Here is a 27,684-nt window from a genome sequence, read left to right as displayed (position 1 = left end):
TTCTTTTTGTAATTTTCTTCTTTTGCTTAAAGCAAAAATAAGACACCACACTTTTATTATGTATAAACCATAAAAATTTGTCATACTCTGATACACGAGTCCTTTTTTACTTTTACAATGATTGTGTGTCTGACCCCCTCATTTTAAGCACTACATGTTGCTTACATGCTGAAAATGTATAAGATTATGAGCCTTTTGTAATTAACAATTTTACAAAAAGATTTTTTGTTTAATGCCAAGGATCACATAGCTCTAAAAGTCACTTAGGAGATGGTAGCTGTGAGTTATTTCTATACTGATAATGTCTCTGACCAGATAGAAGAGTAAGATCTCTAAAGTTGCTATTTTGCCTTGTCATTATGCTTACAATAGTAAGTGTGCTTTATATTACAGTACGTATCGTCAGTTCAACTACTCAGCACAGTATAAGATTATTCAAGTTCCATGTAATACCATCATTTGTCATAGCTCCTTACAAGGAAACATAAATAAATGTTCTCTTAGTGCTTTCTGTCATCATTCGCTTGTGTTTGCAAACATCTCACAGTCACACATAATATTCCTTATCCTTATTTTTCTGTTTTTTGTTGCTGCCTTTCAAGCTCTGCTGTTTGTCCTTAATGACAGCGCCATTGCTCTGCACAGCTGAGTTGGTTATGTAGTTCCTGCTCTCGTCCACCTGGTAGGAGCCTTCATCCCTGTTCCTGTACTTATACATGGCATACAGAAGGATGAGGATGCACAGGGCAGCGGCCGCCACTATTCCGATGACCATCCCGGTGGTGCTGCTAGATTCACGGACCACTTCCGAGGGCCCTGGAACTCGCCTGACGCCTGGCTCTGTGGGGAGTGCTGTGGGTATATTATGGAACATTGGGGAGGTTATTAATGGGCCCCTCAGCTTGGTGCTGTCTACCTCAAAGGATGTGGGCAATGGAAGCAACACTAGGACAGGCTGGGGTTTTAGCTCGCGCTTATTCATTTTGCCAGCCGGCTGTTTGGCCGGACCATTGTGGAGGGTTGCGGTGGAGGCAGAGGTGGCGGTGGTGCGGCTCTGGTCGGCGGTTAGTAGTATGGTGGTAGTGGTAGTCTTAATGCATCTGGAGGCTGAAGGTTTGTTAGATCTAAAAGTCTTGGGCGCGTGAGGTTTGTAGCCACCTTCAAAGCCTGATGTGGACAAGGTCTTATCTGTTACCAAGGAGATGGTCGTGTAAAAATCTTCATCATCAGTAGGGGGCAGGTTAGACTTGAACGCTTCCCCAGAGCCATACCCCGATATCACCAAGCCATCATCATCACAATCATCGCTGCCTTGGTCCGACAAGCAAGGTACCCCCGCCTCAGTGGCCTTGGACAGGGACTCTTTGGTGGTCTCAATAATGGTGAGGAGTGGGTGGTGGGTTGGGAGTGGGAATGAAGGGTGCAAGAGGAGCTACACAGGGCTGTGCTAATGGATCCTCAAATACTGAGATGACTAACAGCTCCTGGAGTTTGAAACAGACAGGCAGTAATGTTAGAGAGCAGTATTGGAGTTAAATTACATCTGGACAGTAAACCAGAACAAGCCATAACTAAACCCAAATTCATGAAAATAAACTTAGCATATCAATTCAAGACAGCTAAAAGAAGATACAAGCAATTAAAAAATAATAGTAATTTGATACAACTTTCAAAAGGTTTAAGATGGATGAGCCAGAAAGATCTACTAAAGTTTGCTTTAAATTGTTTAAATATCTGTCATAAATATCTTTAAAAAGCTTTAAGGGTCCGTCATCAGATGTAGACTCTGTAATACACTTTATGTACCAAATGTATAATGTGTGAAATGTGTTCAGCAGAGTAGTTAAAGTCAAAAGGCTTTCCTTTATAGAAAGAAAAGAAAGAAAAACTTCTGCTAATAATAGAAAACATAATTTGAAAAGATAAGCAGTAACATTCAGTTAGAAAAGATAAAAGGTATGATCCAAGAGGGATAAACACGGATTGCTGTCCTAATAGAAATAGCCAAAAACCAGTACCAGTACCAGTTTATTTAGTAGCTGTGTCACTATTCAGAGGCTCTCCAAAACACCTTAAACCTCTTGCTTTTTATGGCAACACAGAAATTGCAGTTACAGTTCTACAAATATTCCTCAGTTGAAGAGCTGTTCTGGAGGTAAAAGTGATACAACCAGTGTGGTTGGGCACAACTTGACTATGTAGCGACCCTGAGTCATGTAACAAAGAAAAATACCCTCCATCAATTGATTGGATACAAATCTTTTTTTTTTATACTTGCAAGATTTTTTGTACAGTTTTGATAACATCAGGGACCTTTTTGTCTGTTGCTTTTTTACTGCTTGCACTTTACTACTTCATGACAAGACAAAAAAGGTCTTTAACAAGTCACAATGTCATAAGAACAGCTCTGTAACCAGAAAAGGCTGTGGAACTGTAATTTTAGATTCAAACAATGTCAGTGGCAGAGTAAAGTCATCTGAATGTTCACCCTTTCCTGTGCAGTATATGGATGAAAGCCATCGAATGGCTCCATTTTGTGGTTAGAAGACCAGACCTAATTAATCTGTCTCCATGGGAAAATATTACTGTGTTGTACTGTTGGTTTATCACATCAGTTTCACTAAGAGTTGCTAATAACAAGGATTTCTAGAGCTGTGTTTACTTCTGCACTTTCAACATATATAACATTATGTCCCACAGTTTAAACTGTGCCTCCATTCTCATTTTCACTGGACTCCCCTACAATCAGAGTGTAAGGTGTGTACATTCAAGCATGATTTGTAACACTACTGCTAGTTTGGAAACCAATTCTGGTTCAAAAGGCAATTTGCATGTTTGTGGAAAACTGAAGCCCACACTTATAATCACAAACACCATAACTGACTGTCAGTGTTGCAGGATTTTTTTCTGTAGTTAAACTTTATAAATGAAAAATAATTGCATATTCATAGATTCTGGATTTTTCTGGGTGGAGGCACAGATGTCATTTTAAAAAATTCTAACCAATATTTGAAGTTGCTTACAGAAAAAAAAAACATATCAGGAAACTGTGTATTTTTAAAAGCAGAGTATTTCTTTGAACAGATCTGGAAGAAATCTTGGTTAAAGTACTCATTGAAGGTGCAGTTACTAAAACTGCTATACACAACACAACAATTTGTTAATAATTCTTAGCAACCAGCACCTAGCAACGATTAAACACTTTGCCGTAGCACTTCGCACAAAGTAGTGTAACATGTACTGGCATTTATTTAATAATTTGGGAATTACTGACTTTGTTCTAGTCTTGTTGCATGTGGTTGCTGTGCTAAAGCTAGTTGTTTAGGGTTAGTTATTACATTCAAACTGTAGACTGGCTAAGTTGTCTACAGTGTCACTGTTATCTTTTCTGTATTTGTTAAAAACAGATTATTGAAGGTGATGGTAATACTGCATTGAAATTGTTGGGATGCTGACGGATTGTAAAAAGTTTGGTTTCCCTGTCATGGATGTCGTCTCAAGAAGTTATCATTGGAGTGAACATTCAACGTGCCATTGACATAAAGCATGTGCCCAGTGAATCTTTGATGCACATTCCAAATTATATATCAACAAACACAATTATGTGACACAAATGATCACAAACACTGATATCTATACATTCCCAAGCACACAACTCTGTAGATCACACTGGCCAATTTATTGGATAATGACAGACAATAAAAAACCTTTGGGAATTACTGACTTTGTTCTGCTTTCTGTTCACAGCTTGTTCAAAGATGCAGTCTGTAAGCTTTTACAGATGTGCTGCTTCACATAGGTATTTGTCAGATAATTGTGTTTATATCAGTACTTCTTAAAGATGTAGCATTTTGTGTTCATATAGAGCATAACCTGTGTTTTGATGGAAATAATCCTATAATTGTACCAAAGATTTGATTATATTCTATTTATTTGCTGCAATTTGAATTGTATTTTAAATTCATTTGGAATATAAGGGGTTAGTTTGCAAAATGAGCAACTGTAAAAAATTTGTTTAAAGTGGCAAAGCCTTAAACCTTCAGAGGATCAGTGCGGGTGAGTCATCGATAGTAGCTGAGTCATCTCTCCACTTGTCAGGCATCCATCCTCAGCTGTGTTAGAAGTGCTGGCATGTCCTGCAACACCTCTAAAACCTACTCTGAGTAGTTAGTAATTCTTATAGCTTCAAACAATTGATCAATGCTAAATTTTAATGAAGCCTTTGAGATTGCCCACTCTCATTTTACAAACTGCATCTTTGTAAACCAGTTTAAAGAGAATGAAAACATACATACTGCATTGTGTCAACTTACATCAACAAATTGCCCACATGATTTAGGCATGACGAAAAGAATTTACAAAGGAAAAGTTGTGTAAGAATGTTGGATAGCTGCTTGGTACCGTTAAATATCATTTTTATCCATTGTAGCTTGTGTTCTATCTTATAACATGACGGTACAGGGAGGCAACAACACATACATCCACACCACATAACATAAAAAATAAACACCATAATTCTGTTTTTTATGTTTTGCTTTTTCCTGGTAAATAATTTGTTTTTACAAAAAAATGTGTATCTACATTTTTTCATTGCAGTAGACTTCAATAGTATCTAAAATCTATTCATGTTACAGTTTTTGCTTAAATTGTCATTTGTTCTTTAGTGTAGAATGGATGGATGACTTCATATTTTAATATCTCTAAAGACAAGGGAGAAGGTGAAGAAGGGGTGGGACCTATGAACATACTACATAGGAAATGAGGGTGATGAGGGTGACAGTGTAAGTCAGTTGCCATGTCCATGTAAAGGCAGTACGAAGCGGTCGGGCGGCATTAGAGCTTTTGGCTGTAAGGAAGGGATGGGGATATACAAACAATGAGCAATATACATGCCCATCTACAGAAAAGAACAGAAGTCTAACACTGACAAGTCTGACAAACCCTAAACTGCAACTTCTTAGCCATGCAATGCATTTGTTTTTTGTCTTACAGTGGGTATTATTCAGTAAAGATATTTTTGTTAAAATAATTTTTTAAAAATCTGAAAAATGGAAGATATGTGAGAAGTGGATCTGGAACTACTTCACCTACTAATTTGTGGGCTTGGGCATTTATTTGCAAAATGCCAGTAGCTGAATTGATTGTCCAACCATGGTTGTTCTAAACATGAACTATTATTAAGTCAGTATTTGCCAGGAATGCACACTGTAGGAAATAAACACAAGTTAGCCACTGAAGTAGTTCAAAATCCAAAAAAGTCAAATTATATCAAAAATATTTCACACTTTAATTTAATATTATCTGACAAAAAAACCAAAACAAACATATTTAATAAGCCAAAAAACCATAATCAGAACCAAAATGCCAGTGATCAATTCGAGATATACAAAAAATATGATTTGTTAAGACTATCAAATAAAAAATGTTAAGATGAAAGAACAAAGCCATTTAAAATTTTGCACACACTACAACCAGATGCACACAATAGAAAACAGACACTGCTGAGAGAGGCACTCGACTGGAGGACGGGCTCCTCTCTCATGTGTTTCTTGATGACAAATCTATCTGTAATGTTAGACTTTAAACATGAACCGGCCGTGCAGTCTGGGTGTACATCAGAGAGAGACGGTACTGGCTGAGAATGGGTTATCATTATTATTATTTTGGTTTTGTTTTAGTTGTACTGCAGGATGTTGATGCATGCTTAAAGTAAGTTGCATTTAGGGAAAGTAGAAAAGAAACAACACAACAAACCGGGGGCAGGTAAGACTGACCAATGTTAGAAAAACAGGAGATGGACACTGTGTCCCAATCCCTTACTGTAAAAGTATTGTTTACTATAGTAATAATAGAAACATGTCATACCTGTGATACAAGTGTGCAAACAGACATCAGTTAAACTTCCTTTAGCTATTGCCAGTTCTGCACTATTTCTCTTGGATGTTTTACTGTGACATTACAATATCTATTATCGCCACACCCATCATCAAGTGAATGCAATATGCAAACTAACATGTTTGAGTACCCTTCATTTTGTCACTTTTACAGTGTGATCACACTACATGCCCCAACTTCTACTCCAAAACGTCTACCAAAAACCTAGTTAAAATTTGTGTGTAGCATGCAATTGGGACACAGTTCAAGTGTAACTAATAGCAGTAGTGAAGAAGAACACAACAAAAACACAAAACATAGATTAAGAAGATTGTATGCTATATGTGAAATGCAGTATATCCAGGATTCAAGAGTCAAAGAGTCAAAAGACGAGGTTAAAGCTGATATTCATAACACTGCAAGTGGTTGTCCTGTCTGCAATGGACTGGCACCCTGTCCAGGGTGTACCCCTGCCTTTCGCTCAAAGAAAGCTGGGATAGGCTCCAGCAGATCTCTTTGACCATAAGTAGGAATAAGTGGGTATAGATGATTGATGGATGTGGTTATCTTGTGCTTCAAAGGTGGCTGCTTGGTGTTTATCTGAGCCTGCCAAAAACAAAAATTGTTTTAACTAATGAAATTAGGTATCGATGGGTATGATTTCCATAAGGCTTCAGTTGTTGGCACTGTCAACTATGGCAGGTCTGAACAGACAAGATAAAAGCAGCTAATAGCAGCTTAGAATTAAGTCAAAGATACTGTTGTGATGCTTGAAAACGTGTATTCACACTGCTCTGTTCCTATACACATACCAAATAAGGCTTCAGCATTGTTTCCTAGCAATGGGAATAAACAACTGTATCTGCCGATAAACACTACACAAGTGTACCAATACCATGTCAACAACTACAAACCAGGAGCTCATCTAGGGGAGGATCAGTTCAATTCTGGCTTAGATTCAAACAAATCTAGTGTAAAAACAGTGCAACTGCAACTGTGCAACTGCAATTGTGGTTTGTTTGTTTTAAAAATTTTGCATCGTTTAGAAAGATACATTCACTGAGTTAATTACGTTACAGATACCAGCTTTAACCATGAAATGTCTTTTGACAAATGAGACTATGAGAATATATTATCTAATGCATCACACATGGTTTTTCCATGTATGTATAAATAATAGAGAAATTCCATAAGATGGCACATGTCTGACAACACTGTTCTCAAGTGAAAAGTGATGGCGACCACTGGTTTCCTGTAGAGGGCAGGAAATGTGTTTGTTACATATGGCATGCTTTAGAAAATATTAGTGTGTACTAATATTGGTGTGTGATTTGTGATTCATTGTAGATGCCATATGTCTTCTTTAAAAGGCTTTGTTCACCAGTTCTGATGTAAAACTATAGTGTGTGAAATCTCTGGCATATCTCGTGTATAAACATTTGTGTGTAAGAGATATTTAATGAAAATTAATTATCATTTTCTTAACAATGCTTAATACTTTTTATTACAGTTACATGTGTAGCTGCAATTTAATACACACTTGTCAATGTGACTTATTTTATCCCCCAGACTTAACTATTTTACTTTTATCAAAGTGCATGTTTTATTTTATTTTGGGGCTTGGTATTAGATGTATTTAATTTTAAGTGAGGCACTGTAAAACACATTAGAGATGCCACTGGGTTCTCAAATCCATCTCAACATATCTGCTCTGCTGTTTTCAGTATTGTGCAAGTATTTAATGAACTGAAGTAAAAGCTTTTCATACAGTATGAAGCAGCTCTGGACAACGAGTCGTGGAAGAATTTAATTATTTAAAGATGAGTGCATGCTTCCTTAAAATTCTGCTTTAGCAGTATCAAAGGTTTAATGTGTAATATTCAGAGTGATATTTTAGCAGAAATTTAAAATATGTTATACACAATTGTACATTTACAGTACATGTCCTTTCAGGGAGGACACATTCTACACCCAGATTTTGGAACAGAGGGGCAATAAAAGTCGACCACTAGATCCTAACAACCCTCATCTGTGCTCACTTCAATTGTTCATCTAGCAAGCCTAATGAGGCCAGGGGTGAAGTGAAACCAACCTGAGATCTTTCAGCCTATTTGACTCGTCTTACTTGGCATTATCAGCATACATCAGTCCTATTTCTATAGGTAAGTTGGAGCCTACTCACCTACTGGAGATAATACAAGTCAATGGGAATTAGCATTGTCTCCAGTAGGTGTACGTTTTTGTTTGTTTTATTTCCTAACCCTAACCAAGATGTTTTATTTCTTAAACCTAACCCTAACCAAGACATTTTATTTCCTAAACCTAACCGGCATGTTTTAATGCCTAAATATAACTGATTAATTTTTGTGCTTAAACTTAAGGACATAACTTATGTAATGTGCATTGAATAACATCAGTGAAGATCTATGGGATAAAACAACTTACTTAGCCTACTGTTAGGTTCAGTAGGTTCCAGTTGGTGAGTAGGGACCTACTGACCTATAGGACTGACGTACGCTAAAAACGCCTATTTAATAGTAAGACAACAATCAAACCGGGTGGATCTTTTGACTCCCCCTTTGACTGAAAAAACCACTTGGATGAGTGATGAAACCTTACTCAACAACAAGAAATCCAGTTGCCATGACTCAGCTTCTAGATAACTTCACCTGGACGAATAAGAATCTTCACAGGCAATTCATCACTTAAATGTATTTATGGAGTCTGCAGATCCTACCCTCTTGCTTGTTAGTGGCCCTCTACATGATATATAGTGCTATATAACATCAAGTGCTGAGGGAAAGGGAAGTTGGTGTTAGTGGAGATGTAACCATCCAACGTTTTCTCTCCTTTTGTCAATGTTGATACTCGACCCACGTTATCTGTGGATATCCAATTAAATTGCTTTCTCTTCCATACATGTAATGTCAGACCTCATTGGAACTCATTTATGCAAGGCAGCATTAAGACAAGGAACGCTGGTCTGCTGAACGGCAAGTTTCGTTATAAAAAGCTTCCAGATGGAAGTTTGGATCTGTTTCCTTAAACTGCTTGTCACGCATTTCTTTATTTCAACACATTTATAGTTAAATTCAAGTATTTTAAATTTGCAATTAATCTTAATCATAATACATATCACTACCAGCTGTGTACGAGGCTGCAGCTTCAAAACACATAAAATCATTTATTGATATGAATATGTCAGACATCTGGGGCAAATCCATTATTCTTATCCAGACTGAGGTTTACTTTTGTTTTACTTGTCCAAAGACAAAATAAAGTCTTCATGGTACCCTTTACACAGCAATTTTATTTTTGTTTAACACACTAATTTTGAGTCAGTCGGATTTTTATCAATTCTTTTGCTCTGGTAGCTCTGTGAGTTTTCAATTGTTTCCCTCCTGTGAGCTCCATCCAGCCTTGAAAATTGATTGTATTTTTGTCATTATTATTCACTCTTTCACTATTTGATGATTTTTGATAGACGTTTTTTATGGAGGATAATATTTTCTTATTATTTCTGCCATGGTCAGAGACCCTAAACTGGTCTAGTGTGGAAATCAAAGTAAGCTCATTATTAAATACATTAATAAACTGGTGAAGTGGCTCTAACAGAGCATAGCTGACAATAATTCCAGAAGCTTTAAAATGACCATGTGAAATTAATTCCCTTAATTGCCATCTTATGAAATGAAGTAAAAGGTAAGGAGAATATGACAGGTTTACAACAGAGAACAGAATCACTCAGTAACTTATCCAAACCAACCAGACAGACAACTGCCACACGGACAAAATAAAAACTATGTGGGATAAGATGACATTTGATGTCGCTGCGACCGCAAAAAACAAACAAAACAAGAAACAAACAAACAGAAGAAACAAATCCTGATGCAGACACAGCAACCAAGTTAGTCTAAATGTGGCGGTATGGAGTCAAGGATCAATCAAAAAGCATGCAAAGAAATGACCAAGGCTCACTCTGAAGACAATGATTTGAAGAGTTTGATGCTAGTGATTACTTTAAATAAAAATTAAAGTGGAAAATGCTAGAAATTGTGGCAAAAATATCTTTTAATGCCATCCATACAAAATATGTTCAAATTAAACATAGCATTAAAAAGGTGGTGAAAGAGACTGAGAAATCTGTTTAACAATTTTCAAATACATCTGTTCAAGAGGAAAAGGTGATGGCATGAAAGTACTGTTTTTGCCTTTTTTCCGTTTTTGAAAAAAGAAATAGATGTCGTCATTGAAATCTTCATGATAGAAGGCATCTACTAAAAACATGCCACACACAATGAGGCCAAACTATAAGAATGTGGGGGGGGGGGTTTCTGGATAATTGGCGAGAAGACGGGAATGATGTTTTGAATTCAGAAAAGGCCAAACAAAACAGGAAATAGCATTGATTACCAAAAAGAACAAAAAAATTTCAAATCAAAGCATGCCACTGTCAAACAACAAAGAGATGTTAGGGTTAGAATGGCATGAATTTCTGTGTAAACACATGACTGGATGACTGGGGCCCTGTCTTTGTCTTTCTTCACAAATCCCCATTAATCTCAGCCTACACAGCACAGCTTTACACCCATTTACACCACAGCCTTTCACATACTCTTTGAAAAAATTTGGGAATGACCTTCAAAAGGAAGAAAATACTGGTGGTTGTCAGAACAGCACAAAAGTCCTCACTAAATAAGCGTTAAAACTCTTCATGGAAGGTGTCATGGGCAGGATTTCACTCAAATTCAATTCTAATTTTGATCCAGCTCATGATTATTGTAGATGCAAGAATTAATCTAAAAGTCTAGGTGCATGAATTATGTGCATTGCTAACAAATGATTATTATTATTATTATTATTATTATTATTATTAACAACAATAATAATAATAAATAACTTGTCAGTTAATATTAACCTTGACAGACAAATCAATTCATTTGCACCATTTTAGCTAATAAATTGAGAATGTGAGAATGTGAGCATTCAAATGAACATTATTTTGAAAAGTTGTGAGTTAAATTTGAAAACAGGCTACAGATATTCTAACCGGTTATAAACATTTATAAATGTTTCAATGTAGGCTCTATTAATTAGCATGAAAATGAAGATATGACATAAATGTTGCTCAAATATGTCTGAAACAGGAAAATTCCCAAATTTTTTCAAATTGATTCTCCAAGTTTTTTTCAATCGTTATGCATTTTAGAATTTGTATGATTTAGATACAAAAAAGACAGAATAACAAGTACACCTAAAAAGCAAAATATGACCCAAAAACAAAAGAAAAACTTGTACACAGAAATTCAATGATATCTGTTCTCTATTACATATACCAATGCAAGCCTCTAAATATGAAAAAAACAAATGAAAAATAAAAGCAAACTACATCAACATAGTCTATATAGCATGCTGCATTTTAGTGAAAAAGAGTTAAAAAAAAATAAAGCTGCCTAAATGAAAATCAGTAGAGCTATGAGTGGAAGGAGCAAACTCTTGTGACTCAAAACACAACATGATAACTTTTGCAGCATCAGTGCAGGGAACATAGGTCACCAGCATACAAACTTTGCATATTTATGATATGGCGTTCTAACCATTATTATTCCACTCAGCTGATAAAATCTGTATGCATGTTGGTGACCATGTTAACCACTTTGAACGTCCCCATGTGCAAGTGTAGCTCATATTAATGGCCTTCTACTGTTGTCAACTAGCAACATACTAAATGAGCTTTGTGACAGACTGTACCTGTTTTTAATTTGAACATTTTATTGAAATATCCAGGTTCCCTTGTACTTGCTAATGTGTAATGTATGTTTACTGTCTCTGAATTGGCTGATTTATGAAGTTACACTTTGTCTAACCATGGGGGTGTGATGCTTTGAGGATACCTTAAATCCTCTGGTGCTGATGAGTGAAAGCACAAAGAAAGCAAGCAAAGGCAAACTAACCTAGCCCACCTGCATGGCTAGTTTCACACTCCTCCAGGTCTTCGTCATCACTTGAACACTCTGCAGATGACACAATCTCATCTGCTGTATGCTTCGTAGGGCGAATGTTGGTCATTAGAGGTCACAGCCACAGTAAAGATACCCAATCACAAACGACCACCAACCAAAAACAAAGACGCACAAAGACAAGGGAAAATATATAAAACAAGGTAAACATAAATCTTTTCTGGCCTCAGAAACAGCACTTTGTAAAAAGTGATATCAAGTCAAGGTACACTTGTTAGCTTTTTTGAGTTTTCAACAACATACTGCATCTCACGTTCCCTCTCAGCTGATGCGAGTTTCCTTTATTATAATGGAGATGATTCAGAGTTTACACATGAACTAAATAGGAAAATATACATGACAAAAGGTCATATATGCATGGAAATGGTAATCACTGTTCACCAGTGGTCTCTAGTGTTAGAGTAAATGTTTAAATTGTGACGCAGGCTGCAGCAAGTTCCAGACAGGTGTTAAAAAACTGTTACCTACCATCCTTTTGCATACCCAAATTAAACTAGCTGTTGTACTTACACTGTAAGGGTTATATTGATGAGCTTGGTAATATATCAAATGTGTCGATTTGTGACAATTTTTGGTAATACATCTGGAACAGATTCAGGCCTATAGATGGGCCCAGGTAGGGAACAGGTTTTAATGGCAGTTTCATGGCTGGTGATGATGGTGCTGTTTAGTTTGTGACAAGACATGAGAGGTCACACTGAAATCTATGCAAAGTGAAGCCAGTAGGTCAGTTTGTGAGAAGCAAACCTCTCCCTGTACCTCTCCCTGCTTCTGACTGGACCATAACACAGCATCTTGCAAAACATGCCTTGGCTTCTTGACTTCTTCCCAACCTAGCCCTACTCAAGCCACTGTTATTAGAGCCTGAGCACTGGAGGTGCAGGGTGTGGTCTGCACTGGAGGTGTGAAGCCCTATTGTGTCCGTAAGGTTTATTATTATTGTTATTTTTCTTCTTCTTCTTCTTCTTTTTCTTTTTCTTTTTCTTTTTCTTCTTCTTCTTCTTCTTCTTATGTCTCCTGCTGCCAAATGGGGCCATTTTTAACTGGTTCCCAACTCCTGAAATTTACCACACAGACATGGGTGTGGCCTAGGGACTCCATGGGGCCCCCCCTTATGTCAGTGTTTCTTGTGGTTGGCATGTAGTTTCAGCTACACACACCAAACTCACATAAAGATAGATTTTGAAAGTTTGTAAAAAAAAAAAAAAAAAAAAAAAAAGCTAGTAGATTTACCTTGAGTTAAGAATTTTTTTGTCAACAAAGCTGACAAGTAAAAAGTAATTATCAAAGTAATTATCAGACTAAATCCCCTCCCTGAGCCGTCACCTTATCGTAGTGGAGGGGTTTGAGTGTCCGAATGATCTTAGGAGCTATGTTGTCAGGGGCTTTATGCCCCTGGTAGGGTCTCCCAAGGCAAACAGGTCCTAAGGTCCTAGGACCAGACCAAGAGTGGTTCAATGGGTCCCCTTATGACAAACAAGGACTGTGGTGTCACCCAATACAGCGAAGCCAGGGCCAGGCCTGGGATTGGGGCTCGATGGCAAGCGTATGGTGAATGGGTTTACCCCCATGGGGCCTAGTCAGGCAAAGTCCGAAATGGCTCCCTTCTGTGGATTGGGTGGTAGTCGAAGGCGGGGGCCTCGATGACCCAATCCTTGGATGCTAAAACTGGCTCTAGGAGCATCGAATGTGACCTTGCTGGGGGGAAGGAGCCTGAGCTTGTGCACGAGTCGGGCTCACCACCACGTGCAGTCTAGGCTCTGGAACCCAACTACTTGAGAGGGGCTGGACTCTCTTCTACTCTGGAGTTGTCCGCGGTAAGAGGTGGCGGGATGGTGTGGGACTACTCATAGCCTCCAGCTCAGCTCAGCCGCTAGGTGTTGGAGTTTTCCCCGTTGAATGAGAGGGTCGCTTCCCTGCGCCTTTTGATCGGGGACAGGTCTCTTACTGTTTCAGCCTGTTGTTTCTTCCTCAACCCCACGTCTTCCATAAAGGAAGCAGAGGCTGAGGAGTCGAAAGGCTGATCCGCCCATTACCCAAGCTGAAGTCACTGAAGTAGTCCGGCAGCTCCTTGGTGGCAAGGCACCGGGGGTGGATGAGATCCGCCCCGAGTACCTCAAGTCTCTGGTTGTTGTTGGGCTGACATGCCTCTGCAACACTGTGTGGCAATCAGGGACAGTACCACTGGATTGGCAGACTGAGGTGGTGGTCCCTCTTTTTAACCCTCAGGGGTCGACAAATGCGTCTCCTCCTGATAACGCCGAAAGAAACTTGAATTACTCTGTCAGTTTTGATCACCAGGTAAGAGCAATGTATCATTCGATCATTCATAATAACAACAAACACTGCTTTTGTAAAATAAAGAAAGCAGACAGGGTGCGCTCTTTGCCATCTCTGTCACCTCTCTTCACAGACACGTAAATAAAACAACCTGAAACTTCAGCGAATACTTGCCTCAAAAACATGAGAAATATATGGCTAGAAAGCTTGAAATGTCTTCTTTTAAATGAAACAATTCATGTCGAAAACAAATTATCTCTTTTTATTTAATCCTCTCACCTCATTATAGCTAGTGTGATCCTGCCTCACACGGAGCGCACTGTTCATATGGAAATAATCTGAGATGACCCAGGTAGTTCTGTAGACGCCCCTGAGAAATGGCGTAAAATGTCAAGCTTCATCATAGAATTTACTCAATTTTTCTGTGCGTTTGGATGATGACACGCGTTACGTGGGTGAAGAAGCATTTCATATGGTTCCGGACAGTGACAGAGAGTTTACTTTCTCGTCAGACACTAAAAAAAGTGTCTTAGAAATTTTAAATCAGTGTTTTGTTTTCTGTAAATGAGTGAACAAGATGATTTTCACATCATTTTGAAACAAACACTCTAGACTACAAGATGCATTATTCAAAGGTCTTGTGAACCAATGTTCTGTATGTGTTTTATAGCCTTATTTCAGTGACTTAAATAGTGCTCCAACTATAGAGGGATCACACTCCTCAGTCTCCCTGGGAAGGTCCATGCCAGGATGCTGGAGAGGAGAATCTGGCTGATGGTAGAACCTCGGCTCCAGGAGGAATAATGCGGTTTCGTCCTGGTTGTGGAATGCTGGACCAGCTCTATACCCTCTCCAGGGTGCTCGAGGATTCATGGGACTTTGCCCAACCATGTGTTTTGTGTACTTTAAGAAGGCATTTGAACGCATCCCTCATCACATCCTGTGGGAGGTGTTCCGGGAGTATGGGGTCCGGGGCCCTTTCCTAAGGGCTATCCGGTCCCTGTACAAATTGAGCATAAGCTTGGTTCGCATTGCAGTAAGTTAGACCTGTTCCCAGTGCATGTTGGACTTTGGCAGGGCTGCCCTTTGTCACCAGTTCTGTTCATTATTTTTATGGATAGAATTTCTAGGTGCAGCCAGGGGCCAGAGGGAGTCCAGTTTGGGGACCACAGGATTTCATCTCTGCTTTTTGCAGATGATGTTGTCCTGGTGGCTCCATCGAGCCAGGAACTTCAGCATGCACTGGGGCGGTTTGCAACCGAGTATGAAGCAGCTGGGATGAGAATCAGCACCTCCAAATCCAAGGTCATGGTTCCCAACTGGAAAAAGGTGGCTTTCCTTGTCCAGGTCAGGGGAGAGATCCTGCCTCATGTGGAGGAGTTTAAGTATCTTGTGAGGGAAGGATGGAATGTGAGATTGACAGACAGATCGGTGCAGCAGCAATCTGGTCGATGTACTGGTCCGTCGTGGTGAAAAAGGAGCTGAGCCAAAAGGCGAAGCTCTCAATTTACTGGTCAATCTACGTTCCTACTCATCTATGGTCATGAGCTTTGGGTCATGACCGAAAGATCTCGGATACAAGCGGCTGAAATAAGCTTCCTTCGCAGGGTAGCTGGGTACTCCCTTAGAGATAGAGTGAGGAGCCCGGCTACCCGGGAGGAGCTTGGAGTAGAGCCGTTGCTCCTCCACATCGAGAGGAGCCAGCTGAGGTTCTGGCTCATCTGTTCTGGATGCCACCATGTTCCGGGCATGTACCACTGGGAGGAGACCTCGGGGAAGACCCAGGACAAGCTGGAGGGACTATGTCACTTGGCTGGCCTGAGAACACCTCGGTGTCCTCCTGGAAGAGCTGGAGGAAGTGTCCAGGAAAAAGGAAGTGTGGGCATCCCTGCTTAGGCTACTGCCCCCACAACCCGGCCCCGGATAAGCGGAAGAAGATGCATTGCTGGATGGATGGATGGATGGATGGATGGATGGATGTCAAACTAAATCTGAAGAATAACAGTTTTGTCAAAGTATGTACAGCTGCCTAACAATTAAATCCCTTAACTGCTTTGTCAATGGAAAGCGTTATCTGTGAAACAGAAGCTGTTAAGTTTGTATTAGCAGTTAACACAGCTCAAATACAACTTCAGTACAGCTGTGAGACCAGTGAGATCATTTAGAAGTAATTAGACTGATAACTAGATATTCCCTATGTGAGGCCCTGCTGCAGGTCACTACAGAACAGATAAAAAATTTAAGTAAATATACAACCAGTCAAAAGTTTGGATATGTTATTGTAGTCACTGCACATTGAATATATTTTCTGTCTTATGTTTCCCCATTGTATCATACCATATCCATACCTGTACAGTTGAGGAGGATCTGTGTTTCCGTGTGGTGGTGGTGGACATCATTGTAGTAGTCTCAATAAAGGTAGTGGACATCTCTGGTGGCATGGCAGTGGACCTGGCAGAGCCTGCCACACTGGGCACATCACCTACCAACCTCACACTGCCATTAATCTTGATGTTTGGGTTACCCTCAGCAGCCATGTTCAACACCTTCAGGCCATTATAATAAAGGCCAGACAGCTGACCCTGAAAGGGCCGGCCACGATCGCTACCACCAATTACAACTGTTGCTTGGGTGTTGAAAATTGTTAGCTGGCGTCCTAAAAAAAAAATTCAGATGTTACATATTTTCAACAGAGAAAAGAGCATTTTAATAACCATTTTTATAGCTGCAATATACATTTACAATAAGCCCAAGGGTCTTATTTTCATGATGATGCACAAATGTTGCTTTAGCAGTTTTTTTTCTGGATTTTAAAATTCTTGCTTAATTGTGTGGTATTTTAATCTGCAGCACCTGCAATATCATTTTCCTCTGGTTGCATCCACCAACCCGGATAATAATATACTGTATTTTGTGGACTATAAGTCACACCTTTTTAAAGTTCTCTGTCTCATGTTTCATTTTGTTAAATAGTCACTAGCGTTTGATGGCACTCTTGGCAATCTTGACTCAATTGAAGATAATACTGTACTGTCAAAAAAAAAATCATTTATGTTCCTGCTAAACTACAGCTCCTAGTGTAACACAAGTCAAAATGCCGCTGAAAAGAAAGAGTTTACAGCAGACTTCAATCTGCAGGAAATAAAATATGTAGCTGAAACAAAGTTTGGAGTGTCAGCATTCATGCAACTTGAGAGACAAGGAGGCCACGCCAATTTACCTTCCTCCCAAAGTTGGCAGAGTTGTTAACTTGATATGTAGGATTAAATGAATTCAGTAATGCATTTCTGCTTGTTGTTATGCCTAGCTATGTTCCTGTCTAATTTAGACTATACTTAGTATAATTGTGACACCAAAGTGTCTTATATGTTTTTTGCTAAGAGTGACTAATATTCTAGTGCAACTCATAGTCCAGAAAGTACAGTAAGTTCTTTGTATGACATCGTTGTCATATTTAATTGTCTGGCTGTTTCAGCTTTAAGACCATTGATGTAACTGGCTGAGGGTAGTAATTTATCAAAACAATAAACATTATTGCACTTTCTGCAACTAGATATACATGAACCAAAATGGCGGGTTAGCACTGAGACAACCATACAGTGTGGACCCAAGACCTACCACTTTGAACAGGACATTGCATTTGCATGATTAAAATGACCCTCACACTAACATTTCATAATGGTGGCACGTTTGTTCCCAAATTATTAATATAAATTATCTATTTTTGGTACATAATAAATTATTATTTAATATATTGGTTAGTTTATTTACAGTTATTTAGTTTCTTAGTTATGTGTTCATCCTTTTTATCCCATTAAGTTCCATATAAAGTGGCATACATAGTTTTGATTACATTCATGTTCATACTAGTGATACTAGGTTTAGTTGTACTATTGGTACTAGCACTGAAAAGCATCACTTTGTCTGACAACTTAAAAAAAAATTTGAATAAAGTTATGACCTGCATTAATGCTGTTTTCATAGTTGAAATGTGTGTCACACTAGAATTGATTAGTCTTGAAACTGTAAAATCTCACAGACATAAGCCTAAATAGAAACATTGAGCATACATTTAATCCTCTTATTATAGAAGTGCAATGGAGGTTATATCAGTATAGCGAACACACAAGCATAGAAAGATATTTGTTTGAAATTACCTTTCTCTTGTAGCCACTCTTCTACTGGTCTGGCGTATTTGAAAGGAATTTTCTTATTGGCCATTTGATAGCGTTCAATGTCGCTGTTCCCTTTGAAGTTTAAAAAGACATTTATAAAATCATTTATTCGTCATCAGTATAATGTCACCTGGAGGAAATATCACTTTCCCTCTAAAATTTACAGTATGTTTAAAATGTTTTATCTGAAAATTACATTTTATTAAACTTGTTTTAGTTACAGCATAACTGAGTCTTAATATCTTTATAAAAAAAATTATAAATAGAGACAACTGTATACCCAACGTTGCAGGGAGTTGTGTTTAACTGCAGAAGATGTCCGAAAAACTGGAGGCAGCAACCAAGCCAAAATACTTGCAAAGAGGCTAGAGTACTTAAATACTGTCTAAGGAGCCGTTTACTTTTGTGCACTCAAGTTTGCTATTTTAAATATGGCAATCTTCAGATTTTCAGTCGATGTCATAGTGTTTGTTAATGCAAACAAATTGAAGTTTTTTTTCAGTTTTGGATTTCTGTCACTGTTTTTGGCATGGCAGGGGCGCTCTGAGAGGCAGAGCTAAGGGATGTGGTTACTACATGTTCTGCATATAATTTGCATATTAAGGAAAAAACAGCACAGCTCATGCCTCCCATTCATTCTAACTACTATGCTGTAAACCTGGTCAAATACAGTTTCTACTAGTAAGAATGTTATTGTGGATATCTAAAATGTCATTATTGACAGTAGCTGGGTTCCTTTACATGATAAAATGGCTTGCCATGGAAGACTCTCGCCTAGCTTGACTGTAGACCAGCCTGTGTTCAGTTGCAGGTCACAAACAGCAAGTTTGTCTCTAACCCGTTTTTTCCACACAGAATTGGGATTACCAGATCCTAAATGGACACATGCCTTCATACATGTCTAAGCTCTTTAAACCTTAAACTCATATTTATGCCTTTCAGTTCAGCTTTATCCTTAATTGTTTCAGGTCTTTCAATTGTTACTATGCTCCCAAGGGCAGGTCATTCTCATGCCTCAATAAATCTATTAAACCCTAGTCATGTATAGTTTATGGGGTCTGCTGATACAATTATTTACATTTTTCTAAAAAAATGTAGCATCTTTCTAACCATCTGCTCCCTCAAGCACATGAGCATCCAAGCTGTGCTGGACCATTGTATGTCGAGTTGCAACAATATAAATCATGTATGGGGAAAAACATACAACTATACAGCACCAAGAGGTCCAAGGGAGAGTGCACAGTTTAAACACCCCAAAACAATTCTTTCTAACCAGAAAGTACACTCAGAGTGGAGTGAGTTAAAGAAGAATGGAAAACATCCTGTAAATAAAAACAAATGAAGGGTGAAGACCAGGTAGCAGGTCTGCACGTCTTCCACTGACATTTCTCTGGACAAGACTTTAGAAGAAGAACTTCGTATGGTGGAATGTGCACAGATGTTATTCCAGATAAAAGATAGGCCTGAGAAACACTATCATATAAAAAGCCAGTTGACAAACAGAAAATGTGCTGAAAGGTTTAGCCCCTGAGAATGCTGTCAGCAGTGTACACATAGGTTTGTGGAAAGGTGGGTAGGCAGAGCATGCAAGATAACACAATGTGAGTACTGGGTGGATGAGATACTGTGAATTGGAAGAAGCCACCCAAAACCAGGGGAGGAATCATGTAATCACATGTTTGCTAGATCTCCTTCAGCTGAGATGGCAAAGCCACAGTAAGTATCTTATCTGTCTCCCTCACACCGAACAGCAGCATTATAGAGGTTTTATACTTCAAGATTGTATCTGATGGTGGTAATTCCATTTGTCCTGTTGGGGTATGTAGGGTAGCACAGTCAGTCCTCCTCACAGGCTGTGGTCTATATTCTCTGCACACACTTCCACAAACTTCTCTTGCTGCCCGTGTTTACATCCTCACTTTTGTTCTTTCCATTTTTAGACCCAGTTCAAATCAGAATTCCTCCCTGTCTTCAGGATCACTTCTGTTTGTCGTATTGGCAGAAAGCTGAGAAACCAGTGCTGTCTGTTCCATTAACAAGATCTTGTGGAAACGATTCCTATATTGTGCTATTCATCATTCCCATCACAAGCTGGCATGGAAGGTCAGGTCTTTGGGAGAAATTGTTGTACTTGTACTTCAGGAGAAATTATGTTTTGTCTGATAATTGCTTTCTCAACTCTAAAACCTTTACATATGATTAGTAGCAGACATTATAAAAGTAAGGCAGCAATGTCAGTACAAAGATTGTTTGCCATCACTCTTCTTCCGAGGGCCCATGCTCAGCAATCAGATGTGATACCTGTAATATCCCCATATTGGGCCAAGTGGTCACTCAAAATTTAGTCAACCATGACTCAGTCAGAGTCAATTTTCCAGTCAGGTTGGCTCTGACCGAATTGAAGAAGAGCTGTGACAGACTGAGTGTTGCAATTCCTGTTAAAGACCAACAGAGGTCCACAGAGTTAATGTTACTGTCTAAAAGGAGCAGTTACTGTATGCACAGAGGTAGTTGGCATTGATAGATAGTGCTTCTGTTTGAAAACTTAAAAGCGCAAGTTTCACACACAGTGAGAACCAGAGGTGCATTTAATAATGTTACTGTATGGGAGACACAGATGCTGCTCAATGAACTTCTAAAATGACTCAGAATGACCTAAACCTTATTGAATCTTGGTGATAGCAACTGGTATAATTGGCGTAGTAGGGTTTCATTGTTAATTTATACCAACAGTTATGTTGGTATAAATGTTTGTTTGTAGAGTACCGATGATGAAGAGTTTAGATTAGAATGAGTAATTAGTGCTGTACCTGTGGGAAAGTGTTCATTGATTGACCAGTTGTCCACCTGCAGTGTAGCATTGCCTCCATTCCTGGTGAAGCGGACAACATGATACTTCCCATCATTCACTGGGATACTGCTTTCCTGTACACTGATATCCACTGTGCCAATGTTGAATGTCACACCAATTTTGCCTTGTTGCTGCAATGAGAAAACCCAGTGATTCAATCTGGCATAATTATATATTATAACACTGGTTTGCTTTTATCTATATCTATATCTATATAGTATAACTTTTACTTATGATAATTACCACATCATAAGTTTGTGTATGTGTATATACATGAGCTGTAATGTCCTATAGACAATTCAGTAGAGATAGAGATGTTGACTGCAGGGTGTTCTTTGGAAATATCATGTTTTATTAAGTCCTGTAGCGCACCCCCTTGTCCTACTCTGAAGAGAGGTGTAACACAACATTGACAATGCAAGGGCACTGTGTTCGAAAAGTCATGGCTTTTTACCCTGGTCTACTCTAGTAACTACCATGAAAAGAGAAGTCTTACCAATGAATGAAGAAATTTAGTCTTTAGGTCACAAAACAGCCCAGCCACCACCCAGCTGTACTGACAGATTTACAGTGTATCCATGTGATATTAAAAGATTTCTGTAGGTCTGGGACCCTTGCACATCCTTCATGATGGCTTGCCCCAGAACATTCAACCAAGGACCTCAATCTCTATGTGCTCATAGAAAGCAGCATTTAATGGAAATGCTGTAAGAAATTTCTTATGGAACTGATGATGATGATGAACTAAGAGCATAGCATAAAGAAGAGCAAAAATAAATATAAATATATTATACCACTGCAAAAATGTGTGCAAATTCACTAAAGGTCTGCTTAAAGTCACTAAAGTTCTAAAAAAATCACAAATGATTAAAAAAGTGGAAAAAAATATTATTTAAGATACAAATATAGCAAGCTAGGGCACTGTGGCATGTGAGAAAGGCTCATCCCCATCCTTAACACCTCTAAGAGGATTTTGTTTTTCACTATGTAACCCTGTGATTCTTTCATAGAATGACTAGAAGGGAAGTTGAGCACATCTGTATCATACACTGCATGCACCAAACAGTAATGTAAAGTAGTTAAAAAAACATAACAAAGGAGGGCAGAGACATTACCAAACATAAACCAACCAAAAGAACTTACTATGTGCAGCATAAGATAGTCTCCCAGACCAGGTGCACTGTCAATCCTAACCAGGATGCCTTCTTTCAGGGAGGTGCTAAAGCCGACAGTCAGCCTGTCTGTTCTGGTGCTCGGTCTTTCATTGGCTGGCCACCTGAACGTAATGAGGCCTCCTCCTTTGCCAAAGATGTACGTCGTCCCAGCTGAACAGAGTAGGAGGAGGAAGTATAAATAAACTCAGATGGAGCAAAATAATCATTTCCCAAACAGAAAATAATGTATAGCTTTCATATACTTCCCCAGTTGTTTTTTTAAAACTAAGTCCTCCACCACAGAGCCAACAACAGTGAATTTGCTTTTAGCTATGTCTGTATCTGCTGTAAATGCTGTGTCAGGATCCTGATAATTGAATTAGTATTATAAATAATACTATTGATATCAATTATATGATATGGTATACTCCTACTTTAAATCATTGTGAACCTCTGCAGAGACTTCATTTCAAATATGACATTCTTATCAGGTCATTTCAATCTCTGTTCACACTTTAATAGGTACACCTTGCTAGTACTGGGTGTTGGAAACATTCCTCAGAGATTTTGGTCCATATTGACATGATAGCATCATGCAGTTGCTGCAGATTTGTCAACTACACATCCATGATGCGAATTTCCCATTCCACTGCATTCCAGAGCAGGTCTTACCTGACTGACACTATTCCTGACACATGTTCGTCCCAAAACTTTTGTTGGCCTTCTTTCTCAAACGTTGGCATTATTCTGCTTCTCTTAGCTGCAACATGTGCCTTCTTTTTTATTTTGTTTTTGTCTCATGTTTTTATGCTACGATTTTAGTGAATTTGTTTGTCAATGTGGATTTACAGTTGCATCTCAATAAATTCATCAATTGAATTGAATTGATTCATCAATTGAATTCATATATTGTATGAATTCAATTTCTTTTAATTTTGATTAATATAACTTACAGCTAATAAAAACCCAAAATTCAGTATCTCAGAAAATTAGAATACTGTGAAAAGGTTCAACATTGGAGACTAATGGTGTCACACTCCAATCAGCTAATTAACTCAAAACACCAAGTACAGTACAGTAGGCCACACAATCATGGGGAAGACAGCTGACTAGACAGTTGTCCAGAAGATGATCACTGACACCCTGCACAAGGAGGTTAAGACATTAAAGGTCATTGCTAAAGAAGCTGGATTTTTACAGAGTGCTGTATCCAGTTACATTAATAAAAAGTTGAATGGAAGGAAAACGTGTTAGAAAAGGGTGCATAAACAACAGGGATAACAGCAGCCTTGAGAGGATTGTGAAACAAAGCCCATTCAACAAATTGGGGGAGATTCCCAAGGAGTGGACTGCAGCTGGAGTCAGTGCTTGAAGAGCCACCACACACAGACGTATCCAGGACATGGGCTACAACTGTCGCATTCCTTGTGTCAAGCCACTGTTGAACCAGAGACAACTTCAGAGGCGTCTCACCTGGGCTAAGGACAAAAAGGACTGGACTGTTGCTCAGTGGTCCAAAGTCCTCTTTTCAGATGAAAGTAAATTTTGCAGTTCATTTGGGAATCAAGGTCCCAGAGTCTGGAGGAAGAGAGGAGAGGCACAGAATCCAAGTTGCTTGAGATCCAGTGTAAAGTTTCCACAGTCAGTGGTGGTTTGGGGAGCCATGTCATATGCTGGTGTTGGTGCACTTTTATCAGGTCTAAGTTCAGCACAGCCATCTACCAGGAAGTTTTAGAGCACTTTATGCTTCCATGCTATGCCACATTGCTGCAGTAATTCATGCAAAAGGAGCCCCAACCAAGAATTGAGTGCGGTACATGTTCATACTTTTTAGTAGTCCCATTAGTAGTGACATTTCTGTTAAAAATCTTTATTTTTATAGGTCCTAAGTAATATTCTAATTTTCTGAGATACTGAATTTTGGGTTTTCATTAGCTGTAAGTTATAATACAGAATTTAAAATTCAAAATTAAAAGAAAGAAACAAAATATATCAGTTTGTGTGTAATTAATCTATATATATAAGTTTCACTTTCTGAATTGAATTACTGAAATAAATCAATTTTTGATGATATTCTAATTTATTAATTTCTTATTCTATTCTAATTTCTAATTTATTGAGATACACCTGTATTGTTGTCTTTTGTCTTACCAGATTCTTCTTTTCATTCTTTTTTTCCATTTTCCTTTTATACTTGTGTTTTAGTGTCTTTGTGTGTGATTATATTTAAAGAGTTTTGTTTTTCTCCATGTTTTTTTCTCTTTGTCTGCCCCTGACTGACAGGTTTTAATAAAACATACTGGCAGAATCTTTCTCTGCTCCTGAATTGGATCAGTATTCTATGCTTTGCTATGAAGTGAGATAAATGGTTAAGATGCAATAAGTAATATGTATGTAGAAAGAATAACACTGGGCAGAATAATCCTCAATACTATAAAACTGTTTTATAGCGTCCATAGGATCAATACCAAAAGCACCCCTCATTCCACATGAGAGTTTACATCTATTACTGGGCTAGATTGAATAAAACCTTTCAATTTTATTGTTGAAGGTAACATTAAAGGAATACTGCAGTTCATAACCACTCTTTATTTTACCCAGGCATTACATAATCAGCAATTTTGGAGTAATTAATACATATTCAGAAGAAACCTATTAATAATGCACTTACCTCATAATTCATGACATGGTACTCTTCGTTACATGAGAGAACATTAGCTACTTTCAGTAGCACAAAGTATCGCTATTAATATCAGTGATCCTTGGCTGGTATCACTTGTATCCAATCGAAACCAAATTTGGTGTTGTTGCCCACCTGTACTTGTGGCTGCATGCAGAAGCCAGAGTTGGCAGTGCTATTGTATTTCTATATCTGTAGCTCTCCTGTATAGTATATAAGTCTAAAAACCCTGGTTGTCTCAATATAAGAGTATATAACATATATATATATGTATATATGTGTGTGTGTGTGTGTGTGTATAACCTTTGTCATTTATTACTTGAATTACTTTTTTTTTTTTTAGTTTTGATATGTCGAATTGGATTATTTCTATGGCAATAAAAATTAACTGAACTGAAGCATATTGAAGCATTTATGATTCAATTCAGTGATCTGTGATCTGTGCACTTAAGGAGTCAAAAGTCCATCCATGCGGATCACACAGAAAATAAGGAAAGTGGTCAAATAATATCTTTAGTATTTGCATTTGTCAGTATGACTTTAAAATGGCAGATATACGTTCTGCATCCTCAGTTATATTTTCAAAGAATTGTTAATATTTGTATAGCAGGTTTGCCCATTTTGGAGGTTACCTGGCAATGGAGGGGAACTGATGTAGCATCATGAGTTTTACATCAGCCTCCCCCACCATGAATTGTACATCAGCACTGGATAATGCCCACCATCTTTTGAAATGCTGTTCCAATGTTACATGCTACTGAAACAGATTTTTTCTGTTTTCATTTTTCCAATTTCATGCATCTGTAGTTCTCAGGAGGTTGAAAGTATTGAAACATAAATACTACACATTAGTAACTGGAGCAGAAGGCTGAGAATCCACCTGAGGTTTTGCCGCTCACCATGACTACTCTTCAGAGATGCTGGAGACCTGCGTATGGATATACGTGAAGAGGAGCGGTGCCTCTTCACCTGCGAGTGCTGCTGTGCAGTGTGGGTATATAACACTGGTGCCACCCCAGGGTCAATGTATGCCCTTCCTGAGAGGTGTGAGTTGTGCTTTGTGGATGCAGCAATACATCCCAAAATCAGCCACCCCATATAGGCAGTCCAACAGAGAATAATAAAACCAGGGGTTTGGCAGGAAGCCCCCTTCGTTGGACCCCGCAAAGATAAAGCACCTACTGGGCACATGATGGAAGTCGGAAGGATTTAAACAGATACACAGCACAGGTGCAGGTTCTATAGAGCAAACGTGTCATGACTGAGAAAAGCTCATAGTAATAAAAAGTAGCAGTGTGTAACCCCTGGTATTTCCAGACATCTCACACACATGCTCCCCAGAGATGCAGAAACCATAAAAAAAGACTGTCAGAAAAAATAATATTTTTTCTGCAAAGAAGGGATTTACAAAGCCACGCAGAAGACAAAATCCTCACTGACTGATCCAGTGTAACTTGCAGACTTGTTAATACAGAAGGCATGAAACAAAAAATTGTAGATCCACCAGACCCCTTTCTGTCTGCATGCTCCACTTGGTTTTTTTTTTACTCTCTGAAAATGCAATTTCTTAGCAGCAAGAAAAATCCAGACCCCCCTTTGATGTTTGGTCACTCCTGCCGCTTGTACTTCAATAGAAAACAGCAGAAATGACCAGGTTCTCAGAGCAGCCAGAGACAGGGGGAGAGAGGGAAAAAGGGGGAGTGAGTTGAGAATGGGAGGTGCTTAGCAGGTGCTAGGAGAGATAGCAAAGGTAAAAGAAAGGTGAAGCACTAGTGGTGGGGATAATTTAACAATGAAGACATAGGAAGATAGAAATGAGCAGGTTGATTTAAAATCCTGATGTCTTCTTTATCTAAATTAAAGTTTCTGAAATACAGGAGACAGTTCTATTCCCACTCAATGAGACAAAATCAACTGTTTCAGCTACTGTTCAACAGTTCAAAACATTTAAGAAGATGGTACTAAGTAATGTTTTGCATTTTTGCCTGAAAAGTGACTTGTCATGAATTAATCAGAATTGATGAAGATTAACTAATTAGTTCATTCACATTACACTATTCCCCCTCAGATTATTCTTTAGCCTGAGAGGATTAGGTGAGGAAGCTAAACATCAAATTGGCTATGTGAAAGAAGTGATCATCGTGAACTGTATTGTAAGGCAATGAGGCAACCACAATATTGGACTGAGCATAACATATACGAATTATTTTCTTGAGCGAATGCCATCAATGTTGCATCATTTCACCTCACTACAGTGGTTGAGGTCATATTTTAAAAGCAAGATAGAGGATAATTCCAGTTTATTTCAACTTGATATATTTCCTATAGATATGACTGCTGTGGCTCTGTGTTTCATGCTAATTTTGTACAGTTGCAGAAATTCAGTGAAACAAAAACACAAAAACAGCATGCATTAACCATTGGCTTTGTTCAAAGCTACAAGGTGTGGGCTACTATGAAGAGATGAATGAAGGGATAGTAGCAACCGATTCCACATCTACATGCAGAGGCGTTGGCAACTCTGTCTCAAAATATTTTTTTTAAATGTTCCTTTCCATTGTTTTCAATATTATTCCAGAACAATCACATTCATAATGATTATAGCCCTATTATAAATGACCTGTTAAAAATCATCATTGGAATTATTTTT

General features: G+C 38.5%; 1 protein-coding gene across 1 annotated transcript in view; it reads right to left on the bottom strand.

The window, feature by feature from the left end:
- Positions 1-547: 547 nt before the first annotated feature.
- The window catches only part of nrxn3a (neurexin 3a), a 221,435-nt gene continuing 194,298 nt past the window's right edge, over positions 548-27,684 (bottom strand). The window contains exons 19-24 of the mRNA XM_026306642.1: positions 22,344-22,525; positions 21,160-21,331; positions 18,332-18,421; positions 16,523-16,830; positions 11,829-11,919; positions 548-852 (exon numbers count right to left, since the gene is read on the bottom strand). Of these exons, the coding sequence (XP_026162427.1) occupies positions 548-852; positions 11,829-11,919; positions 16,523-16,830; positions 18,332-18,421; positions 21,160-21,331; positions 22,344-22,525 (1,148 nt within the window). The remainder of the gene's footprint in view (positions 853-11,828; positions 11,920-16,522; positions 16,831-18,331; positions 18,422-21,159; positions 21,332-22,343; positions 22,526-27,684) is intronic.

This window comes from Mastacembelus armatus, chromosome 22 (assembly GCF_900324485.2).
Source record: "Mastacembelus armatus chromosome 22, fMasArm1.2, whole genome shotgun sequence".
Classification (NCBI taxonomy): Eukaryota; Metazoa; Chordata; class Actinopteri; order Synbranchiformes; family Mastacembelidae; genus Mastacembelus; species Mastacembelus armatus.
This window is presented reverse-complemented; position numbering and strand designations above follow the sequence as displayed.